At 42.1% G+C, this 16,458-nt stretch overlaps 2 protein-coding genes across 9 annotated transcripts in view; one reads left to right on the forward strand and one right to left on the reverse strand.

Annotated features, from left to right (window-relative positions):
* The window catches only part of LOC142588306 (ral GTPase-activating protein subunit alpha-2), an 84,941-nt gene extending 78,812 nt beyond the window's left edge, over nucleotides 1-6,129 (forward strand). For all 6 annotated transcript variants that reach the window (XM_075699899.1, XM_075699900.1, XM_075699901.1 and 3 more), the window contains one exon: nucleotides 884-6,129. In XM_075699899.1, coding sequence (XP_075556014.1) covers nucleotides 884-939 — 56 coding nt within the window. In that variant the 3' untranslated portion in view covers nucleotides 940-6,129. The remainder of the gene's footprint in view (nucleotides 1-883) is intronic.
* On the reverse strand, nucleotides 3,679-16,317 carry LOC142588314 (cytochrome c oxidase assembly factor 6 homolog). 3 transcript variants are annotated; one of them, XM_075699916.1, is made up of 6 exons: nucleotides 16,110-16,317; nucleotides 15,767-15,926; nucleotides 13,283-13,344; nucleotides 12,002-12,066; nucleotides 10,308-10,373; nucleotides 3,679-6,939 (listed from the first exon to the last, which is right to left on the reverse strand). In XM_075699916.1, the coding sequence occupies exons 2-6, from the start codon at nucleotides 15,908-15,910 to the stop codon at nucleotides 6,905-6,907; spliced, it is 372 nt and encodes a 123-aa protein (XP_075556031.1). In that variant the 5' UTR covers nucleotides 15,911-15,926; nucleotides 16,110-16,317; the 3' UTR covers nucleotides 3,679-6,904. The 3 variants fall into 3 exon arrangements, with proteins under 3 accessions (XP_075556031.1, XP_075556032.1, XP_075556033.1); XM_075699918.1 differs by lacking the exons at nucleotides 3,679-6,939; nucleotides 10,308-10,373 and adding an exon at nucleotides 11,186-11,211 and having other exon boundaries at nucleotides 16,110-16,311; XM_075699917.1 differs by lacking the exons at nucleotides 10,308-10,373; nucleotides 12,002-12,066 and having other exon boundaries at nucleotides 16,110-16,310.
* Nucleotides 16,318-16,458: the final 141 nt, after the last annotated feature.

Below are 16,458 nucleotides of genomic sequence, written 5' to 3' on the forward strand. Positions count from 1 at the left end.
AAGTGCACGTACAGAGTTTCATGCCAGAAATTACCAGACGAAAACCTGGTGGTGGTGTCTGCAAGCACCACCAATACAGCTGTTTAGGTGTGGGTGGTGCTCGACTAGTAAGTTGCTCGACTTTGTTGACCCTTTCCGCACCACAGGAAATTACAAAGCTTGTACCAAACTTTGCAGAAATGCAGCGCAAGGGCAGTCATACTGTCAATGCAAGCACTCAAGCATCCCACATGTTATACGCTCACACGGCCACACAAACTACACACCGTGCGACTAACATTGACAAGTGGCAGAGGTTCACCGTTAGTCCTGTGTGTAAACATCTCTTTGCACTTTTATGAAGATAAACTCGCTGTTATCAAATGCTGTCGTGTTTGCTACTCTGGCTGCACATCATGGCAGGACATAGTAGTTCTGCGGAAACCTGCAAGGTGGAGAGAAGTAATGATCGAATAAAGGGAAAAATCAGACATCCACCCGTTTATAGCAATTGCTACACTTCTGGTGGATGTCTGATTTTCCCTTTATTCATCACGGCAGGAGTAGGCAACAAAGGATCTGACATCTGTGTCTAGTGAGGCCCTAGAATAGAAACAATTGGTAATAGAGATTTTTGTCAGCTTTGAACATCGCTGCGACTTTGCAACTTAAGCTTCTAGCAACTGTATGTCATCACAAATTTTTTATACATCCTTGAATAAGTAAATCCGCCTTGATAAAACAGATGTTGGAATACCTACCTGCATTATATACAAGTGTTATGCTATCTTAATAGGGTGAAGATTATGTGATAACCGAGCTTATTCTGAATGTTACATGTAACCTAGCACATCGTCTCAATTGTTTTAACCTGCAGTTTGTGTCTTGTTTCTGCATGTTCCAGAGCACCATGCCATTCCAGCTTCACAGAGCCACAGTTCATCACCTGTGCCCAACTGATGCGGGTCCCAGCCATTGTTTTGCTTTGTTTTCTGCCAGCCTTTCAATTATTTTGGCTTCTCTCGACCAGCTCTTTTCTGTTACTGTTATTATTATTGCTATTATATGTTCTATATATATAATATATGCATATATATATATATACATATGACGCAAGTGACCTGCTGTACTGATGTGCACCTCTGGATTTGCTATAGGACACAATGTTTGTGCCATTGGCAGCCATGTGCTTTTGTTACTATCTAACGAGGAATGTGTGCTGCACCTTGACAGTTGTGAAAGGGAAGCAGGCTGTGTTAAAACTCTATTCGCAATTGTGGCAGAGGGCATGAAAGAGCCAGTGGTGAATGGGCTTTCCATAGCTTGTGTAATGATTTCGTTAGCCTTTCGGCACACTGTAATGCTCTTGCTGTGTCAAGAGAATGCATTGCTCATGTATTCAACCTGGCCGTTCGGGCTCTCTGCTGCCAGAAGTGCTGTATAGCTTCTTTTTTTTAATGGCCTTTGTTTAGTTCATTTTTCATTTCACTGTAGAGATGAGGTTACGGCAACATTGCATTCTTGTTTGGCAGTCTTAAACAAGTGTACTAATGTACTTGAAGTCATGCAGCCATAGCTAGTGGTGTGTGTCAGGCACAGGAAGTACTACAAGATGTTACAGAGCACCAAAACTTTTCAGTAATCGTATCACTTGCTGCGTCAGGAATGTCAAGATACTAGCGCTGTGCACCTGTACCGTGCTCCACTCTGTAGTGGCTGGTTGGTACAAGGCAAAGGCAGTGAAAGTTTCAAATGTCTTCCATAGTCAAAGTGCTAACTTAAGTTTTTGTGCTTTAAGTATGCGTTGTGAAGCAGAAGTCACCTGATTGCACAGTTCTTCAATTCTTCAAATGTGTGCCTGTGACCTTAAATATTCTTTCAAGTCTGTGCAAGGTTGTAAAGTGCACCTGCTTAAGTGCATCTGCTTACATGCAAAAATTTGTCTGTCAGTGCTATTGCAAACAGTCTGAAGCCTCTGTGAGCTAATGAGTACCAGGTACGCATAGAAAAAAGAAAATTTTCTTTTACTACCATAGGGTTATTCTTTCTAGGTAAAGCTTTGCGAAAGTGCTTGTTAATGAGTTACCTTATAGTACGTAGAACCTCGATCATACATTATGGGGGGTGCGGAGACGCTAGAATAAAACATGCTAAGCGGGAAAACTTACGATCCGAAGTTGGGAAAATATTCGGCAAGCTAAACTTTAGTTGACATTTACACAAGGTGAAGTGCTGCACTGTATGTTGCAGCACGAGACACCCGCACGGCCCAATATGGTGGGACCTGAGCGACCCATGACGCAGGTTGTTGTTTTCGCATATTTGGCAAGCTTACGTTTGTGCTCCTCAAATTCAGTCTGGATCAGCAGCTTCTTGAGGGCATTTTGGTGGGAAGTTTTTACATGCCCACTCCGCGAGAATCAAATCATTGAGGCATAGAACAAGTGGCAATTGCTCTAGCCATCAGGAGTAATAGGTGGGCTTGCATTTACAATGATTCAAAAGCCGCTACAAAGGGTTTTGATAAAGGCTACGTAGCTGGATTTGCAGCTAAACTTTTGGAAAACATTGGGATTATGATAACTGAAATCCAATGGTTTCCTGCACATATGGAGAAAGTGGACGAGACTCGTGTAAACCTCAGTGAGGTTGCTCATGACTTGACACGAGGACTTGCTAACCGTGACAGTCACAACCGAGCCGTTCACCATCAAGCCAGGGAATGTAGAGATTATTTAATAACTTACAATGACATTACCAAACATTACTATCTAGGACGCAGGCAATTCCCACTGCCACATTCAAAACTGAACAGGCCTGTCAGTCTCACTGCGCTTATTGCAAACAGGTACATATCCCACACCGCACCACATTAATAAAATATATCCAGAGAGGGAGATTAACATGGACTGCAACGATTGTAATGGCATCATTGGAATCGGACACATGCTGACGAGGTGTCCCGCGACTCTCCCCAACTTCATTGAAGAATGGACACAGTGGGAAAAAAGGATTCAAAGCCCATTGTTTCAAGACCAACTAAGGGCCGTCGAGAGGGCTCATGATGTCACTGAAGGGCTTGGCCTGACAATGCCAACGTGGGAGCGGCCCGCCTTGGCTAGTAAAAGTTTTCATACATGCACACATGAAACACTGATGCATGTCAAGCTTGCGGGGCACGACTGACCCAAGATGCACATTGTTGTTTTAAAACAGCAATGAAAAACTGAAACAAAGTTGATCTCGTAGGCAACACTGTAATACAATGGCATGATGCCACCAAAGCAAAGCAGGACACTCGCTTCATGTTGCCTGCAGCAGAGAACAAGGCACATTTGGATTAATGCCTATTAAAAGTGCGCAGTTCACTTCCGACACCGCAATCAACGTAAAATGGATAGGTGAAGATGCTTATTGCAATGGATTGCCAGCAGTAGCTGTGAATGGCAACGTGTGATGATCCATGGAGACATTTGCTGGTATCAGAATAGGAAACTGAGAGCATGGCGGCATTTTTATGACACAGGCGGGCAAGTACTGCAGGAAAGCGGCCATTGATAGCACCTACCGCTTGATCGCACGTGTGCCTTGCACCTTTTGTTGTTTGCATGGGATCTAGTGGCTGTAAAATGTATCATACGATAGCAGTTTAGCGATATACTGAACGTTGGTGCCGAACGATCATGTTTTCTTGGAACGTATTAACCGTTCAAAACAAAGCGCAACTGTATTGGGCCATTTGTTGCGTTCTCTATTGCGAACATTGGTGTCGGGAAATTGTATGAAACGGAGTCGTATCCTCGAGGTTCTACTGCAGTTTATTAGGCGCAGTGATGTACTGAGCATGAATCAGCTGTACAATGAAGGTGGCCAATGTTGCTAGCTTGTGTGTTCCTCTAATTTTGCAACAAACCTGCTCTTTACATTTTTTTTCTTTTCTCCAGAAGTGCTGTTGAGGGTGTATTTGTGCACTAATGCTGCCTTGACAAAAGCATTAGTGTGTAAGCGGTGATGCAATGAAATTTGTATTGAATTCACTTTTATTGTAGACTTTGCCCCTTAAATATTCTGCTTGCACTTGACCATATGCAATCATGTTTGCAGTTCTGAATGAACATAGGAGAGAAAAAAAAACTGGTACCTTTAGTTTTCAGATCAGTATTAAACAAGAAGTGTCAGCCAGGAGTTACTTATTCCATTATTGTTCTTCACTTTGGCTTAGCTGCAAAATGACACAGTTGAGTCATTTGGGTAAAAAGTTACAGTGAACGTTTCCCTTATCAAAACAGTGCTGCACTTATTTGTGCATTTGCTCATGGATTTCAGTTTTGTTACATTACTTTGATTCAGTGTGTCATACTGTGTGGCTAAGATTTGAGGTGGCGGTTCTGCAGATAGTGTCCTAGGAAGCATGGTGTAGCAATCACATTTTGATGGGCAGCATTCTGACACGTTTCGCATTTTAGCAGTGCTGTGTAAATAGGCTCACATATTGATAGGTGTTTGTGCACATGGTTTCACATGGCATGTAAGCACAACTCTTACTCTAGATGAAACAGGGGCCAAGCTTACACACTCACACAACAAATGTACACACTTTGCTCACACACAACAGCACCTTAGAACACTTGCCAGCAGCATCTTGCCACCTATTTTTCATCAAGGGTACAGGATGACAAACTGTATGCTGTTAAAGCTTGTGTCACTGTTTGAATGAAACTATGATTGCATTGCACAGACGGTGGAAATTGTACGCAAGTATTTCCTATCGTGCCCTCAATCACTGTACTTAACTAATGTCGTGTGACAACTCACTCAAGACGAATTTGTCATTGATAGTCGGAGGTTGGCACAGTTCCTTGTACATAATGTAAATGCACATTTTACAATCACTGTAATGTTTCCCAAATTCTCTGTCTTACACACAGAGTGGCTGAGCTGTGACATGAGCACATTAAACGTCGTCCTCAATCTTGCGTTCCTATGTCTGGCTGAGTTTCAAGAAGCCCGTTGCTTCAGAACAAGGAATCCTTTGTAGATCGAAGTCGCAAGAGGTGTTTTTTGTTTTGTTTTGGTCTTGCCATTGCAGTCTGTTTGCCATCGTCTCCACTGTTGAGGCATAGCATACAATGTAACAAGGTGCTGTTTCAGTTACAAATGTACATAACTCCCTGTGGTTTTCAACAGTGCGGACGTCGAGATGAGGTGACTTTTACCGAATGTTATGACTTGTATGGGCCGAGGTATTGTGTTGAGCGGAAGTAACTGCGGGAATCTCTTGCACAATATTTGGGTGTTCATTTTATCTACTGTGGCCTTTTGAGGGTAAAAATGAAAAGCCATCGAATGCAATTTGCAACTGGTACAGGCAACTCTTTGAAGCTCTCTACCCGTGCTGTATGCAAAGAAATATGTATGTTGCTTGCACTGTCCAAAGCTAAAGTTTGCAGCCATTTTCATTCCTTTAATGCCCATGTGTAGAATTTATTCTCATGCCTAGAATACAGTGCTGGTGGTCCTGCATTGTAAATGTGAGAAAATGGTTCCAAATTCAACAGCAAAGATCAAACAGTTTCTATAGGTTCAGAAGCAGAATAGCCTAAGCCCTGCTGGCAAGCACAGTGCACAACTCGCACAGTGTTTTATCGGCATTCCACCCATTGATATTGTGATTGCAACAGCTTATTTTGATAGCCTGGGAAGCTGATCACACTGTACCATTTTGCTTGTAGCTCAAGATTTGTAGAACTTTATTGTGTGTTACTTTACGAATTTCAAACTTTGCACCACCTTAGAGAAGTAGCAACTGTGCCATCGAACGAAGATGAATTTTTTTCTAGCCCTGTGGCTGTGAGAAAGAAATTGGGATTGTATTTCTTAGTGTTTAAGAATGGAGGTAGAAAGATAGATGGGCGGCATATGCATAAAATCAAGATTGTATATAAAATACGTGCATGAATGGCTTGCCCACTTTGTCTCTGCCATTTCACAAGGCTTGTTTTATAACTTATCGGGGTGGCTTGCACTATGGTGTTAATATGTTGTTGATTAAAGCGAAAAATAAAAGGAAATTAACAAGTGCTTTCAAAGCAAGCCACATTTGTCTTGTATGTGTGGTTCAGCGTGCAATAAAAAAAGCAAATGAATGCATGGGCTCCTTGTTGTGGTGAATATCATATCAATGTCAGCTCAGTGCATGACATGAAGGTGCTGTCACAAAAACTGGCATATTGTTATGTTCTGATGCAGGCATCTTGGTAATATACCTCTTTATTTTTGCATGTCAACGGCATTTGTAGACGCGAAAAAAAAGGAAGTGTCAGAGTGGTCTCCAAAAGCAGAAGCTGTATATCCTTGCTTTTATGTTGTAAGGTGAGAACTTCTTTACACATATCTATTGAATGTCACAACATTGATATCAATCTTGAACTGCTTACTGCAATGTTCTGCTGTGACTTAGCATAGGAAACATAACCTCCTTTGAACAAACATGTATTTTATGCAGTGTGATGAAAAGTGTTGATTATCTTGTAGGTTTGATATGAATGCTGAACATAGTTTTTACTTTGCAACTTCGAGACCTGAACCATTAATTCGGTGATGACACAGCACTAATGTTTGACTTCTGGTAGAAGTGGTGTGCTCCACTCACATTAAAAGCAGTTCCTCGATGCGATGCAAGTCACTGCAGTGTTATTTGCTACCCGTGTCACATGTTCACAACAGACTTGCATAAGCCACATTTGAACTAAATCGACTTCTGCACAGGTTCTTTAGAGTGGATGCAGTACAAGCAAATATTTTTATTTTTGACAAGTTGTTGCTGTGCGATATTTTAGCCACAGTGTGATCCAGATGCTAAAATCTACAGAGCTGACACGTAGTTAGGTGACTGCTCTGAACCTGCCACGACGGCCACCAGGGTCTACGAATACGATGGTTGGCTTCCCAGCAGCTCTCCTAGAAACAAAATGGTAGCATGCCTATGTTAATGGCACTCTATGATCGAGAGAACCCCTAAAAATAACTTGCGCCTATAAAGCTCAATTTACGGTACAGTCAAACCCACTTATAAGGCTGCACAATGCAGCAAGATTAATCCGGTGTATGTGCTAGTTATAACATCAAATCTACATACAGAAAACCTTGGTCAGGCTAGTAACACGGTTTTGTTTTCACACAAGGAAAAAAAAAAGTTATTCCTAGTCCTTGATCTGCAGCATTTAACATAAATGATATCAACCACAAGGTGAAAAGCAATATTACAGTCCAGCCACTTGGGCATGCTGTCTGCCAGCAGAATGTGCTTCTGCAAGCTATGCTAACTGCTTGAAAGTCTCACAAGATGGCATAGCACAGTCTCATTCAATGATATCCCCTACGAATCCTCAAATCTTCTCTTGCTAAACTCCACCTCTAACCAGTTAATATTCCCATTAGTTTTAAACCACAGGTCTTTTGGGAGGTGAACTTTTCCTGCAGTTCTGACTGGACAGATGTCCTCACATTCACAGTTCTTTTAATTTTTTCTGCACCAGACAAGTCCTATTGCCAAGCATAGAAGGGAAAGTTCCATGTTTCCAAGTAGAATTACTGTATATGCTACCTTTATTCCCAAGTGTCACACAGCACCCCCTGGTGCATGAAATGAGAAACTTGGGAAGAAAAAAAAAATTCGTATGCTTCTTGCCACATCCCATGACCAAACTTTCCATGAGAACGCGATGGAGTCAAGGGCACAAAATGTTGGGGCCATTAGAGCATCAGTTAAGACTGGTAGTGTCCTTTCAGTACTCTTATGTTCATTCGATGGAAGGTATATAGTGAAGAAAATAAAACCAAGCTTCCCTTTACTGAATTTTGCAACAGAACATTAGCACCATTGGGTAATTGCAAGTTTCGAAGTGTTGTCTCATATTTGGGCCATTTCGATGCAGGAGAAGTTCTAGAAGCTTACCATGTTACCGAATAAGCAATTAACTAAGCCTGGATAGACACTGTCAAAATATGCAACTTCAGACGAGCTGATGCAGCGGCTCCAGAGCAGCATTGCCACCAGCGTTTTGCTTTTACACCTTTTCTTTTCTGGCCCGCCAAGCCTCCTCCTTGTGGTAATAGCTACGGTCAAGCACCTATAAAACAAATGCCTCTACAATTAAGTGGTTTAAATTGTATAACAAAGCAATAACGCTGTCCGGGTTCTATCGAGAACTGTGGGGTGCATAACCTTTACATTGAAGTGATCTGTATAATGAATGATTTCAGAAGCCCTAAGCACTTCGTTATAAAGGCAGACTGTATTTTACTACTGCAAGGACATAATGCATGTATATAGTTTAATATTTCCCTTAAGTGCCTTTTTAATACTGCAGCAACCACTGAACACACTGCAGATTGCATAAGACTGGTGCGGGTCTCTTACAAACAGCACGAGTATATATACAGAGTGATCATATTCAAGTTTTATGTAATTTTTAAAAATGGCCTGTTGCAGATAACATAATTCAAGTCCTTGAGCTCAATTAGTCAGAGAGGTGGGCATTACACAAGTAGAAACACTTATTCAGTTAATTAAAAATTCACTAATTCTGAATTAATACATTTATGGCACACATTGCAATTTACAAATTGTAGCCGGTGTTTGCAAGACTTATCCACTTGGAATGAATGATGCTGGTTCGATGATGTGCATCAGCAAGCGCACTGTAAAAATGCACCATTGTTCCACTTGTTTTTTTAACGCTCTTTTATGCATTGAAGCACAAAAGTAACTAGAACGTACATGTATTTTGTCCCACACTTGGGGAAATATTTCAAAACTGGTGTCGTCCTGGAAATTAAGTTCAAGTGAATACGTGCTGGAAGCTCAACAGCTATAATTCTTAAATTGCGATATGGTCCAGAAAGTAATTAAGAAGATAATTAGTGAATTTTCATTAATTACATGAATATGTGCTTCAGTTTCTTGTGCTAGTAATACCTGCCTCTTCGAATAATCCAACTCAAGGACAAGAATTACGGTATCTGCCACAGGCAATTTTCAAAAATTCCATAAAAATGAATAATGATCATACCGTATACAGGTTTCCTTGGCTTGCAGTGATTAGCATTATACCCATTACATGAAGTCAAACTTCAATATAACTGCATTCGACACGAAAATACCTTGGTTATAGCCTAGCTAAGTTCATTATATGCCAGTGTCACCAAGAAGCATTTTATATTTACTTCATTATATCTGGTTACTTATATCCGTGTTCGTTATATCAAGGTTCCATTTATATCCATCAGCACATATGCATAACCGCATGAGAACAAATTTGAGACGAGAAAAAGGCCGAGCATAGCACTATATTTATTTATGGTGGCTATGCTGCTTCTCCTCCAGTGAATCATAACTAAAAAAATCAGAAAAACTTCAGTTTGGCCTAGTCGGTGTTTCCTGCATATCATATTGACCGCAAATAAAGATCGGGACAGCGGAAGAGAACACAAAAACGCCCATGTCATTTTTGTGTTCTCTTACACTGTCCCCATCATTATTTGCAGTCAATATGATATGCATAACTCTTAAGAAATTAGTAGGTGTGAAAGGTACTTTTTGATTGTGGTGGTAGCTGCTAAGGTATGCAAATTCAATGTCTACTTCCCGCTGTTTGATATGGGGCATGATCTCAAGCGTCAAAGTTTGCTTTCACTGCATAAACCTCTGAAACAGTGCGATGAAAAGAAATACGATGCGATTGTGCATCAACTGTTCTATAGCAAAATAAACGCAAATGGGGCATGCCGATTGTGTACTACTGTAAGCATCAGAATCTCAGTTTTGCATATGGAATCAAAATGTGCATTTTGCCTTTAATCCCACAATCAACGTGAGCAGGCTGTATCAGTTTTGATTTTCTCTCTACCTATAAACATATTATTTTTACTTTGAGGTACAACTAGTTAATGATGAGTCTGAAAGCAATGCTATGCAGAGGCTTATCAAAATAGCAACTCGTGGTGCCATTTGAAGGTCTGATCACTCAACCTAACCAGCAAAAAGAATACTACTACTAGGCCCACTCAACCAACAGATTGCTGCTCTATGGAGAGATTCAGTTATTCAGTTTAATTGGCATGAGAGGAAAACTATGTCCAGCATTGACGAGTGATAATTGAAGATTGCTAGACTAAGCAGTTAAGACGATGCAGATGCATACCAACAATGACAAGGTGCTTGGAACAGTTCTACTTGTATATGGCATGCACTGTACAGGCAAACATCTGGAACACTATTTAAGAGAGCAAACAGATTAAACTGGCACACCAGTGTGGTACTTTACCTTTTCGTCTTGTGCTTTCGCTTGATCTAGCTGACTTGAATGCAGTGGATTTGAAAGGCAGCAAAGCTAGAAGTATTACTTACCATATTTACTCAATTCTAACACACGTTTATAAAAATATGCTAAAATATGACATGCCTGTTAGAAACTAGTACGAAACCAATACTGCAATATGTGGTGTCCAAACCCAACCCCCCTTCCCCAATCTTGAATCCCTCCTCAGTCATTGGACAGCAACGCCAAGTGGTGCCCAGTCCACCATGGCTCTGATGCAATGAATTTCGTTTTTTTTTTTTAACAAATTGCTATTTATCTTACCACAAAAACCCGGTGAACAAACAATTAACCCCTTAAGTGTTTTATTTTGATCAAAATTGACTTTTTGCTTTTTTGTAATGGCTTAATTTCGAACTTTATTTCATCAAAACCCAGCCTTATAAAGCTTTTTTCACCAATTTTCTTCATGCTTTTATAAACCTAATTTTACCTCTTCACTATGCAATATACAGGCGCTTGTCATTGCCACACGCGGTACAGTTAGAAACGAGGAAAAATGCTTTACTTTACCCTGTTTCAATATAACCTATTCTGAAAAGCAATGCTCTACACCAAATAATGCTTTTCGTGCATTCTTGCACAAGAGCGCCGTATTCAATCACAGCTGTCGGTGTCTACGCTGCACCACTGTCGAGCCAAGTCAATGTCGTAACATTGTCTTCACTTTTCGAATAATCACTTTCAGTAGAAGAAGCAATGAGAAGATTATCATCATTCTCTTAGCTCGAAGAACAGAACTCTAGTGCATCGCTTTCACTCTCACCTTCACTGTCACAGTCGAGCAGCGGTGTTTTGCACGCGTGACTCACTGGAGATGCTGTCAGTGGCAGATGCCATCATTCCAAATCTGCCAAAACGCGCAAAAAGCGCGTAATTCCAAAAACACAGACTTTGAGTGCTGACAAAGTGGCTGTCATCTATGTAGTAGCCAACAAGGAATGCACTAAGCATGCACCTCCAGCGCTGATGACTGAATGAAGACTGAATCAGCACGGCCTTCAAAGCGCTGAAAAGGTGCCGACATTTATGTAGTAAAACATAAAAGACTGAAATAACCATGTGTTTACAATGCTGGCACTGCATCCGTCTATGTAGTAGAAGAAAAACCAAGTCGATGTGGCGAGTTAATCCAAATTGCTTTGAAAACGAGACTATTGCCATTGATGAGCTGAGCTCGTCCAAAACGCTTAAGGGGTTAGAGGTAGTGCATTTTGCAATTTCTTTTAATTATGAAAATCAGGTGCATGTTACAATCAAGTAAGTACAGTATGTAGAGTAGAATCTCGATGATACGAATTTCTCAGAACATTTTAAATATTTGAATCATTGGAAGTTCATACTGCCCATTCAAATGATAGCCACAGTAGCAAAGTGAAGACAAGACACGTTTCCTTATTGTGACTACTTGCAGTTGAAGATATTAGTGGATTTCTGGACCATTCTTCCCACAATGTTGTTGCGGACACACTTCTGGAATGCGCAGAAATTTGCACTCATTCCACCACCTACGCTGACACATTTTACTGCATGCCACAGTGAGCATCATGGCATGATCATGGAACATCAAGATTTCATACGCCGACATTGGAACTACGCTCCTTCCCCTATTTACTGTGAAAGATATCATGGTGACTCACATATTTGTATCGTAAACAGTTGTGCCTGGTCCAGTTCGTTCTTGAACATAGATGCCAAGTTGCTGCTGCATAGTTGCAACAAAACACACAAGAAAACATGATCACACACACAAGGTGATGTGCAAACAACTGTTCTATTTACCTCCAGGGCGAAGTGTGTATATATATATATATATATATATATATATGTCCACGAAGAACTAGCAAAATGGAAATGAAAACAATTGTTAGTGTATTGTATCGGTGTACGTGTGTATTTTTCTTTAGTGTTTCGTAAGAACTATGCAGTGCAACTTGACTTCCATATTCGTATCATTCATTGAGGCCAATTGAAGTAATCCTGAAGCATATTGTCTTTAATGTATTCCACCCGGGACATTTTTGACATTCGTATGACCCCAAAGTTGAAATTGACCATGATCGTATCATCGAGATTCCACTGCAGCTGTAGGCTGCAGCTCTAATACAGTTTTCAGCCTTTTAGTTCACTTTGAACATTTCCATGCTGCCACAATAAGCTTTCTCAAAACTTTCTAGCTACTCGCTTCTTTTATGGAAAAAGAAGTGTTTTCCAGCAAGAGTTAAGTTTTTTTTTTTCCTTCACTTGTCAATTTATGTTCAACATAAAAACAAAAGTAAACTTCCCATTTTTACTTGTGGTTCCCCTTGGTTTATTTAACTGCTGACCTCTCTTATCCTCAAGAGATCTGGCCAAATATACAGCCACCATCAGTTATATTCTCGAACTTCAAGTAAGATGACAACAGTGTTTCTGAAAGGTTTGAATGCATTACTAGCTATGGCTGCTTCCACATTCACAAGCATGCAGATGAGATTGCAAGCTGCTCTGTCCATTCAGGGGTGGCAACAACTAATATGCACTGCAGCATTTGAAAAAGTGTGTCGTACAAAATGCTTTATTGCAACATGAACAACAATCAGCACTCAAGCCAGACAAGCAGTCACACACATGCAAACATCTATGGGTTCTCATGCTTCTAAATTCGTACTCTACTCCTATATCATTATTTGGTTATGTTAAATCATTTTACAGGGTGCTAAGGATGGCACTTCCTTTTGAATGCAATGCCCCCAATGAGGAATACATTATGTGCTCTATGTAACACATGAGCTTACTTATGAACGGATCTGCTGCCTGGCTTTGGTGTACTTGCACAGCTCTCTGACTTAGTAAAAACTGTATCAACAATGCGAATGCTCGCACGCAGCAGAGTGCCTCAGCTTTTTGCCCTGGTTTTTGGGTCATCAAGTGGCTCGTACCCCTCGTTCTCAATCTTGTCCTTGAACTGCAGGTATTCTCTCTTGCGGTTGAAGTGCTTTACCTAGGAGACAAAAAAAGAAGAAGAAAAAAGAGAAACAGGCCAGTCCTTTTGAATGATAAAATTCTTGATTGAATGATGGGGTTAAGCAACCCTGTGCAACTTGAGGATGGGGAAGGGGGTGGGGCTATCAAAGATGCTGCAGTCAAAGGCTCCGGATTAAGTCTGACCACATAGGGTTCATCAACGTGCATCCAAAGCGCAGCACATGAGCATCTTTGTATTCTGACCCCATCAAAATGTAGCTGCCACAGCAAGGAGCTGACAACGTTCAGCAGACAGACACCACAGCCATTGCAACGAACAGTGATAACATTCTTCAATAATGCAAGAGCATTCCCGACTAGCTGGATACAGTTCCTAATAGATTACGCCTAAACCAGCCTGAAAAGCAGTTTATCTAACATTTTCTTGCAGCAACGGCACTACAATCTTTATGAGGGAAAATTACCTGATAGTTTCTCTTCCAAGCGCTTCATACAAAAGATCCCATGCCGAAACCTCCTTCACCAGAACAGCTTTTAGTCTGTTATTGGCCTCGAGCTCCACCACTGGAAAAGCTGGCGCCACCGTCGGCGTGACGTGCTAGGAGGGATCACGTGGACATTGCGGCCGCGTCGGCTGCTTCGGGCGCGCCGAAGCCACGGAGGCCGAAGCGAGCTGAAAACGAGTTTAAATTCCCTCGTACGCTGCGGTTTTCATTTAGTGGCGAAATTTTCCCGCTTCGAGTGTCTCCTTTACAACGCTTGAAAGCACTACAATAGGTAGTGGCTGCCTTTGAAGGCGCGCGGCATGGTAGGCTACTGCTCGGTGCCGCAGGGCCGGACGCACGTAACGGAGGCCGGTGTCAGCCTTATTCACACGTAGCCACAGGACAAGAAGCTGTGTGAAGCTTGGCTCGCGAAACATAAAACCGGCAAACAGTCATCGGCTACAACTCGGGTATGCAGCAAGCACAGACGCGAGGAAGATTTCTGCTACGGCGCCCGGTCTGCGATGTTCTGAAAACGCGCACTGAAACGCACGCCCGAGTCCGCTGCCCGACTAATGTCATGACGGTTTGGTCTATGAACTTGTCGATACTATAGATACTGGCAAGTTCAATGTAGTGGAAAGGCAGCGGTAAGCAGCACATTTAAAGAAAGCATGGCATATGGTCATGTTTATGTTATGAATTAATGCACTCGATTACAAAAAAGGAGCAGCGGGACATTGCACGCTGAGAACGCCGATAAACATACTGTGCTACGCAACTCGAGAAATAGTATCGAAAGGTCAAAGAATTTAGAAGAAAAAAAAGATTGAATCGTCGCGACGGCACATCGAAGGCGTCGAAGTCTCTACAATGAGATTATTTTTGAACAGCTCTCATAGCGCCAACTTGGTTGCTTGTATACTGTCAAATGCTCATATTCTGCGGCCTAAAGCTCATGTCACGGTGCGAAAACGCGCACGCGGAGAAAGCGAAATAGTGCGCGGACAAGCATGCAGACGCGCAGTCGGTCGCTGCGAATCTGCGCGATCGCTGCATTGAGGCTTCATTCTATTACGCTCCATTTAATTATACAAACACTATAAGAACATATTTCGCATAGTTTTATCTCAGCGTTTACCTACCTTTCACGCAAGAAGCCGGTTCGGGAGACTCCATCGCGGCGACCGTGCGCAGTGGCGTTCACTGTACGTATTCGGTAAAGAGATAGCGGCTGTAAACGATTGTGTGCTTTCAGTTTGCCCAAGATTATTATTTAGACAGCAAGAAACTTCTCTCGTTTCGAAAGCACTTACAGAAATGTCCGGGAGAGCTCGCGCGTGGCGTTTTCAGGGAGCGCTGACAGCAAAACCTATGAGGAGCGCGCCACGTGATCCCTCATACTACGCCAGCGAGGCGCTTCCGATAGAGGGCGACTCCGTAACTCCTCGCCGCCAATATATGTCTCATGTTCAGTTACTAAAACACGAAATGAAATCAAAACCTCTGCAGAGGTGATCAAGTGTGCCAGGGCACTTTCGGCGTGACTGAAATGCTACATATGTCGCGTCCATAGTCAACCGTAGCTCAAAGGCTCAATATACGGCCCTTTTAGTAACAGCAATTGGAAATGAGACCTCAGGAACATTTCTTTTCACATACATCATCACGACGCTTCAAGCGCTGCTTTTCCACCGAATAGGTTTCGTCCCAGTGCGTTTAATGCCGCAATGCATTGTCTGAAGGATGCATGTGCTTACAACCCTTGACAATTGGCTAATTAGTGTGTCGATTTGCAGAGTCGCATGCAAGGATGCACATATTTCAGGTCCCAAGCGCCATTAAATAATAATAATAATAATAATAATAATAATAATAATAATAATAATAATAATAATAATAATAATAATAATCTCCTTGCAAAGAACGACCGCACAATAGTAACATGCTTACCCACTGGCTTGGGCAATGGGTCTCGTACTGAGATTTCATTTCTGTGCAGCGATTTGCATTCTCGGCGTTCTTGTCAAGGCATTCCCAGTAGCGATCCCTAGAATCCCAACACTTCTGACGCTGCTCCTTGTTGGGAAAAGACATTGCGATCTCCCGTACGCTGCAAGGCAAGAACATATAGTTGCGCTGACGAAATAACAGCCCGCAATAACGGTTGTTTGGTAGACACCATTTAAACAATTCGCGGCTGTAAGCCCACTTATGAAAGCGAAGCACTTCAATCACCGCGCTACGTTCATTTGTAGAGCCATGCACGTGAATTTTAGCGGTCACGTTCACTTGCCTTGATACGTCGCTGAAGTCAAGGCACCGATACAGGCGTGCGTCGGGCAATGTCAGTTGTGAATAACACGGCGAATACGACCATCTGAGATGATCACGGGTTGTGATCCTTTGGCTCCGAAGGTCGAAAAATGAACAAGGCGCAGCTCGTCGGTCACGGCTAGCGCGTACCTAGACAAGCTGGCTGATTTTGCTGGTTTCGAAAACCTTCGCCAGCGTTCGCCCTCTGGCGGCTGCAGGAACCGGAAATCGTCTGCAACCCGTTAACGCCAACAATAAAAGAAAACGTCCGCGACAAAAGTGAACGTGGGTGGTTGCGGTTGGTTTTGTGACCTCGCAGCTTCTCGACT

The sequence above is a fragment of the Dermacentor variabilis genome, chromosome 7 (assembly GCF_050947875.1).
Source record: "Dermacentor variabilis isolate Ectoservices chromosome 7, ASM5094787v1, whole genome shotgun sequence".
NCBI classification, from domain to species: Eukaryota; Metazoa; Arthropoda; class Arachnida; order Ixodida; family Ixodidae; genus Dermacentor; species Dermacentor variabilis.

Bases quoted from the DNA above. Each gene is read 5' to 3' on its own strand.
- LOC142588314 (XM_075699916.1), bottom strand. From the start codon at position 15,910: ATGTCTTTTCCCAACAAGGAGCAGCGTCAGAAGTGTTGGGATTCTAGG. The intron at 10,374-12,001 runs GTGAGTCACCAT...TAATACTTCTAG, and splicing joins ACTGTTTACGATACAAATAT to CTTTGCTGCCTTTCAAATCC. The intron at 6,940-10,307 runs GTAAAGTACCAC...TTTTGTTTCTAG, and splicing joins CGAAAGCACAAGACGAAAAG to GAGAGCTGCTGGGAAGCCAA.